Source organism: Bos grunniens, chromosome 8, assembly GCF_055505025.1.
Source record: "Bos grunniens cultivar Pamir isolate PY7600 chromosome 8, Bosgru_T2T1.0, whole genome shotgun sequence".
Classification (NCBI taxonomy): Eukaryota; Metazoa; Chordata; class Mammalia; order Artiodactyla; family Bovidae; genus Bos; species Bos grunniens.
The window spans coordinates 8,866,427-8,874,106 of NC_141172.1; the positions used below are offsets into that span (position 1 = coordinate 8,866,427).

The 7,680-nt window shown below is 47.7% G+C and overlaps 1 protein-coding gene across 10 annotated transcripts in view; it reads right to left on the bottom strand.

Annotated features, from left to right (window-relative positions):
- Positions 1 to 7,680, bottom strand: part of PNOC (prepronociceptin) — a 29,145-nt gene that overhangs the window by 4,618 nt on the left and 16,847 nt on the right. The window contains exons 1-2 of one of the 10 annotated variants that reach the window (XM_086414840.1): positions 7,196 to 7,549; positions 354 to 747 (exon numbers count right to left, since the gene is read on the bottom strand). In XM_086414840.1, coding sequence (XP_086270966.1) covers positions 354 to 747 — 394 coding nt within the window. In that variant the 5' untranslated portion in view covers positions 7,196 to 7,549. Of the gene's footprint in view, positions 1 to 295; positions 748 to 1,948; positions 2,056 to 2,135; positions 2,251 to 3,074; positions 3,305 to 3,504; positions 3,600 to 3,980; positions 4,001 to 7,195; positions 7,550 to 7,680 lie in introns of those variants that run through there. The other 9 variants (XM_086414837.1, XM_086414834.1, XM_086414838.1 and 6 more) reach the window with 9 other exon arrangements.

Sequence of the window (7,680 nt, forward strand, 5' to 3'; positions counted from 1 at the left end):
CCTGAAGAGCCATAGAGGAATTAGTTATCTTAACACACTACTATTATCCCCATGGTAACCAGTCTCTTCACCACAGTGGTGAGCTGTTCGGAGAAATCCCAGGAAAATTTTTGCTCCCAGAAAGAAAAAAAAAAAGGTGGGCTGGAGCAGTCCTAGGAGCTGAACCCCTGAAGGAAGTGGTGTGGAGTATGTATCTGTGTTTGGGTGCCAACATGTTTGCCCCCGCCGGGGAGGAAGGTTAAGACAGGGTAGAGGACGTTTCTTCTTGCCCCCAGCTCATTGGGGCCCCACTCACTCATGGGTTGAAGTGGACGGTGCAGCCGGGAGGGGCTCCCCTTCCAGCTACGCATTACCATTCTGGTGCAGGGTGCGCCGACGCTGGCTGGACTGCATGCTCAGGACCAGGTACTGCCGCATAAACTCACTGAACCGCTTCTGGTTGGCCAACTTCCGGGCCGACTTCCGGGCCCCGGTGAAGCCCCCGAACCGCTTCTGCAGCTGTTTCTGCTCAATCTCCCCCACCTCCTCCAGGCCGGGCTCTGTCCTCTTCTGCCTTTGAAAGAGGCTCCTGACCCGTGGCATTCGCTTCAGATGCTGCATCTCAGAGGCTCTGGGCTGGTCCAGAGCAGCTGCCACGTGGTCTGGGTCAGCAGGGCTGAGCTGCCAGGAGCCCCTGGCCATGACCTTGGTGCATGGAGTCCAGAGAGGGCTGGTGAAGGCCTTCTCTTCACACTCGAGGATGCACATCTGCCAAGAAAGAGGTTGGAGGAAAGAGAAAGACCAGGGACATCTGTTAGTCCAAGGCAATGAGGAGATCAAGTACTTTTGCTGTCTATTTTAGGGCTTCCCAGATTGCTCAGTGGTGAAGAATCCGCCTGACAGTACAGGAGAAGCAGGAGGTGCAGGTTGGATCCCTGGATCGGGAAGATTCCCTGGAGGAGGAAATGGCAACAGCTGAAGTATTCTTGCTGGGATAATCCCATGGACAGAGGAGCCTGGCAGGCTACAATCCATGGGGTCACAAAGAGTCAAGACGTGACCGAGCATGCATGCATGATCTATTTTGGTACCAATCGATGCAAGAGCTTCTGAAGCACCTCTTCAGTACCATGGAGCAGTTTTACATATAGTTACTTAAGTTCATAGAATTTCAGAGTTGGAAAGAAATAGAAAACGAACTGGCCCATCTCTGTCATTTCACAAAGAAATTTGGGGCTCAGAGAGGTGAGGTTAAGTTACCCAGGTAACCCAGCAAGTTAACAAAATGCACAAACAGAGTTATAGTCTTTGTTGGGTTTTTGGAGCCAAATATAGCTCATCATAGCTCATCCATAAAGAAACATTTTATTCTGTTCTCTTATCAGGCCTGGGAGAGGTCAGAGTGATTTAAGAAACTGGGGATGTTAAAGCATGTAGTCACGCAGTTAAATCTGCATGGTTATTCTAAGGTCACCTGGTAAAGATCAACCTTGGTGTGATTCGTTTTTCACCTTGCATACATTCATCATCACTATCAGTGCATGAGTTATAGAAAATAGGGATCAAATAGAGAACAGACTTATGGTTGCCAAGGGTTAGGAGGAGGTGGAGGAAGGATGGACTGGGAGTTTAGGGTGAGTAGATGCAAGCTATTACATACAGAATGAATGGACAACACAGTCCTACTCTATAGCATAGGGATCTAAATTCAATGTCCTAGGATAAACCATAATGGGAAAGAATATTTAAAAATTTGTATATATAATAACTGAGTCACCTTGCTGTAGAGCAGAAATTAATACAACATTGTAAATCAACTATACACCAATAAAAAAGTAGAAAGGGGGGGTGGTTAAGACCCTTTGGGATATAGACAGGTTGGATAATCTGGGACTGTCCAACACAATTCAGTGGACCTGCCAGCTCTCTAGGAACCCCGGCAGCTTCTGTCTCTCCTGGCATCTCCCACCTCTCGTCCAGACCACCAGCCTGATCATGATGTTCCTGTACCTTCCTGACTGGCCCTGGCCTTAACCCTTCCCTCCCACATTCCTATCTCTGATTGGAATCTCCTGGAAGCCTCTGCCTCCACGTTTTTTTTTTCCCTATTGTTTTGGCTGCAGGCTTCCCGGATGCTCAAGTGGTAAAGAATCCACCTGTAAAGCAGGAACCACAGGAGACACAGCTTCAATCCCTGGTTCAGGAAGATTCCCTGGAGAAGGAAATGGGAACCTGCTCCAGTATTCTTGCCTGGAAAATCCCATGGACAGAGGAGTCTGGCGGGCTACAGCCTGTGGGGCCGCAAAGAGTCGGAAACAACTGAACACCCAAGCACACTTCACCCCGAACACTCCTCTCTGTGTTTTTGGGGTCAGATGAAAACCCCACTTCAGCCTGACTTTGACATCATGGTGAGCAGGAAGCTGCAGAGCCCTTCATCAAACCTTGGAGTCTTTTTTTTAATTTTTACTTTTTTTGGCTGCACCATGCATCATGTGGGATCTTAGTTCCTGGACCAGGGATCAAACCTGCACCCACTGCATTGGAAGCTTGGAGTCTTAACACTGGACTACCAAGACAGCCCCAAACCAAGGAGCCCGTGCCTGGCTTACAGGGCATCAGGAGTTACTGCTCTGGTTGGACAGGTGCAGGATGTGAGAAGATGCGTGTGTGCCCCATTGGGGCTCTCTGGGGAGCAAACACTCCCACCCGGGTGTTCAGAGTGGTACACGTGCCTCTATGAGCAAGGTTTCCAACTTGATCTCTAACTGAGTAGTGAGATACGCATGCAGCTTAAATCACAGACTTCAACAGCTGTTCCACCAAATCCTCAAAACGTGTCCTTCAGTCTGACTTCTCCTGCTTGCCTTTACCACCCTGACCCTGCCCTCCTTTTGTTGCTGCCAAGCTTCTCCAAGATGTGGTCATGCTCATGCTTCCACTTGAGCATCTCCCACTTTCTCCTCCTGACTTCTGTGTGAGGAATCAAATCTCTATCTTTTGGTGGGCGGGGGACACACAGCGCAGCTTGTGGGATCTCAGTTCCCCAACCAGGGACGGAACCCATGTCACAGCAGTGAAAGCCCGAATCCTACCGGTGGACTACCAGGTACTGTTGTTTAGTTGCTAAGTTTCGTCCAACTCTTTTGCGACCCCACAGACTGTAGCCCAGCAGGCTCCTCTCTGTCCGAGGGATTTCCCAGGCAGGAACACTGCAGTGAGTTGCCTTTTCCTCCTCCTGGGGATCTTCCCGACTCAGGGATAGGACCTGAGTCTCCTACCTTGGCAGGTGGATTCTTTACCACTGAGCCACCTGAGAACTCCTAAATCTCCATCTTATTAAAGGTGTCACTTCAGGTGTTTGTTACTAGCAGGTGACTTTAATTCTTTTCTGATATACTTTTTCAGTATGTGTGGAACAGGTTTGAATGAAGTACTGATTGTAGCATATATATCAGTACTTCACTCCTACTTTTTTCCACCCCAAGTCTATCTTTTTGCTCTGTCTCTCTCTCTGAACATCACCTTACTCCCCAGCTGGTTCAGGTGTAGAGCCCTGGGCACCTCTCCAGAATCCCCCTTCTCAGGACCCCGTCTCTCCATGTGGTCAGCATGTGAGTCCACCGTCTGCTTTCCACCCTCTCTGCCTGATTTCCTCTTGGGGGTGCTGTGAAGCAAGGTGAACAGGTGACTCCTATTCAAAAGCCCCGAACTCCCTGATGGATTTCGTGGAGAAGTTTTTATAGGCAAGATATGGGGTGAAGGCTGCAGGGTGTGTGACTTTGTTCTGAATGGCTGGTGGTAACAGATGTTCCAGGAATCTTGTGCTCAGCCTGAAGTTACCATCATCCACCTGGGTGGGGGCCGTAGGTCCCACAGAGGAATTCAAAGGTCGTTGTCGTCATTCAGTCGCTAAGTCGTGTCTGACTCTGCAACCCACAGACTGCAGCACGCCAGGCTTCCCTGTCCTTCACCACCTCCCAGAGTTTTCTCAAACTCACGTCCATTGAGTCGGTGCCGCCATCCAATCATCTCATCCTCCATCATCCCCTTCTTTTCCTGCCTCCAACTTTTCCAGTATCCTGGTCTTTTCTAATGAGTCAGCCCTTTGAACACAAAGGTATTGTTATGTATATTCCTTGAGGGGAACCAAGAATGGCTGCACTATTGTTTGACTGCTCCTCCCTGCTCTTGGCATCCCCTACCTTCCCTGATTAGCAACTTCCCTTTGGAACTCAGGGCAGGTTCAGGAGACTGAAGGAGACCTATTTCCTACAAACAAGAATTGGGGGACACAGAAAGGACTTGTACCCAGGAGGACCCCCAGGGTCCTGCTCCATTTCACAAGAACACTGGCAAACAACCTGTAATGTAAGGGACAGCCCACCCCGCACCCCAACAAATAATTATCCAGCTTAATATATCCACAGAGTCTGAGAAACCCTACTCTACAGAGTCAAGGAGGAAGCAGAAAGCATGGGTAACACCGGGAAAGTCAGTAGAAGTGAAATAGGAGGGAAGCGGGAAGGATAAAACCTCTAATCAAATGACATAGCCCTAGAGGATACGACATAAACTGGTGGTTAGTTTTTATGGGCTGGGTGATTTCATGGGCTAATGAGTAGATAAAAGATGGCGGAAGATTCGACTTCCAGTGAACCTTGAGCCTCTTCATATGCTGGCTGTGATATTAGCACTGTGATAAATGACACAACTACAGGCGCCATGAAAGTTCAGAGGCTGATCGTAAAAGATCAAAAAGTGGGCGGTGGCCCAATTCCAGAAAATCTCTACCCCTTTTCCAAAATAACTCGAATAATTCTACTCATTAGCCCATGAAATCACCCAGCCCATAAAAACTAACCACCCCATATTCTGGGGCCTCTTGCCTTCTGAGATGGCCCACACTCTGTCTGTGAAATGTATTTCTTCCAGGGCCATTCTATCCTTTTGAGACAGATTGCATTCTGTCTATGGAATGTGTATCTCTAAATAAATCCACTTCTTACCTATCACTTTCTCTTACGGAATTCTTTGTGCAAGGAGACATAAAGAATCTAAGCTTCATTAAGTCCTGAGACCAGGTGTGCAATTTCAATTAAAAGACAGTGGCTTTCCTGGTCATTCAGTGGTTAAGACTCTGCACTCCCAATGCAGGACACTTGGGTTCCATCCCTGGTCAGGAAATTAGATCCCTCATCCTGCTACTAAGGGCTTCCAAGGTGGCTCCTTTCTAAAGAATCTGCCTGCCAATGCGGGAGGCACAGGAAACGTGGCTATTGATCCAACTGTCCGGAAGATTCCCTGGAAGAGGAAATGGCAACCCACTTCAGTATTCTTGCCTAGAGAATCCCATGACCGAAGAGCCTTGGAGGGCTACAGTCCATGGGGCCAAAAAGAGTCAGACTTGATTGAGTGACTGAGCACACACTCACTCCCACATGCCACAATGAAAATCTAGCATGGGAGAATGAAAACTCCAGTGTGCTGCAGCTAAGACCTGGAGCAGTCACATTAAAAAAAAAAAAAAAAAAGGAGTGGGTTCAAGTTCCATCCTGGGGTTTTGCTGGGTTCAAGTCCCAACGTGACTTGTGCGGTCATAAGCGTAGACTTGTTGGACTCAAAAGGACTTTTGAACACACTTGGTTCAGTCCTCACATGGATAGGATCCTCAAAGTGCTCGTTGCCTTGTTCTGCTCTGTCCATTTACAGGAACGAGTGGAAACTGTTAAGCCTAGAGTCTCTAAGATCTTCTGCAAGCCCCTGGGTTTCTAAGCCCAGATGGTAATTATATTGCATGTAAATCAGAGGAAATGAAATTCTATGATCAAACCAGATGTATAGCTGTTACCGAGACTCAACATACTGTTAGATGATTAGGTACTAAAAAATGGATCTTGATTCCTGATTTAGGAGAAGGTTTTGGGGCAAAAAAAATGAGGAATCCAAATTGATGGCAACATTTGTAGCACCAGATGGGCATATGAGCTTACTGACTACACTCTCTGGTCTGAGGGACTCACCAGCCTATTTGCAGAGATGGGTTAATGGCCCATTAAGTGAGCTGGACACGTTTTCACAGCCCACTCTGATGACATTGCTATATTCAGACACAGCATGGAGGAGCATCTGGAAAGTCCCAGATTGATGCCAAATTGATCTGTAAAGCTGGGCTTTGCATGGGGGAGGGAAGTCAATGAGCAAAGGGTCATCTGAATGTCTAGGATCAAAGATTAGTGAGCCCTACAGAAGGAAAATAAACAATTCATTCAGATTGTCATGTTTCTGCCTCTAAGGAATCCAGCCACTTCTGACCAAGAGACACTTGGGACCTATTTGCTTTGGGAGGTTCTGCCAGTATATCAGAGAGCCAATGCTAGTGGGCCAGCAGATGCGCAGCACAAAAGAAAAATGTGTTAGGAACTCCTAGGGCAAGTCAGGGGAGAAGGCGATGGCACCCACTCCAGTACTCTTGCCTGGAAAATCCCATGGACGGAGGAGCCTGGAAGGCTGCAGTCCATGGGGTCGCTAAGAGTCAGACACGACTGAGCGACTTCATTTTCACTTTTCACTTTCATGCATTGGAGAAGAAAATGGCAACCCACTCCAGTGTTCTTGCCTGGAGAATTCCAGGGACGGGGGAGCCTGGTGGGCTGCCGTCTATGGTGTCACACAGAGTCGGACACGACTGAAGCAACTTAGCAGCAGCAGCAGCAGCAGCAGGGCAAGTCAACTACTAAGATTTTCTGTGTAATGAAGACAGAAACTACCAGAAGTAGTAACTCTTCTGCTGTTAATAGAGTTTTAGGGAATTTAAATAAGTTTCCCTAGATCTTTCTTGGCTTCCCTGGTGGCTCAGGGGTAAAGAATCTGCCTGCCAATGCAGGAGATACGGGTTTGATCCCTGGGTCTGGAAGATTGCCTGGAGAAGGAAATGGCAACCCACTCCAGTTTTCTTGCCTGGGAAATCCCATGGACAGAGGAGCCTGTTGGGCTACAGTCTGTGAGGTCGAAAAGAGTTGGACATGACTGAGTAACTAAACTACTACAACAACAAAACAGAACTTTCTTGGGAGTTACCTTCTTCTTGGTCACTAAAATGACTCGGTGAATCTAGCTTTTTTCTTCGTAAGCTGGTAGGGTAAGTATCATTCTCAATTAGCTGAAAGCCCAGGACTTTCCAATCATTTGGCTTGTGTGCTAGTCATTTACTTACCAAAATGATAGTCTAACAAAAAGGCAGGCATGCTTGGACCATTGCCCTGGAGGGAGAACAAATGAAATTCCTGATGAAGCCAAGGGTCCGGAAGGTCCTGGGAATATATTGGGATCCCATCATTTGGTGGAAGGATTGGGGTGGGGGCGGACAGTGACCCTTGCCTAAATATCTGAGTCCTCCCATCTTTCACAGAGAGGACATAGTCAAGGGTTGCAAGATTTGGAAGTGAGATGTGGTTGTCTCGATTCTAGGCATTTCATAAAACTTAAAAAAAAAAAATAGGTTAAAAGTGAATATAAGCTAGAAACACCCAGGCAACCAGGTCCTCTGGGGGTCAACAGGCACTTGCAAGAGGTCATCCATCACTCTGAAGTGGGAACTGGCCATTTTCTTAGTGTTTTCCGGATCCCAGAGATTTAAGATGCTACGGAGAAATAAAAACTAGCTCCAAATTCCTTCCTGGCTTTGAAAGACACCTGTGC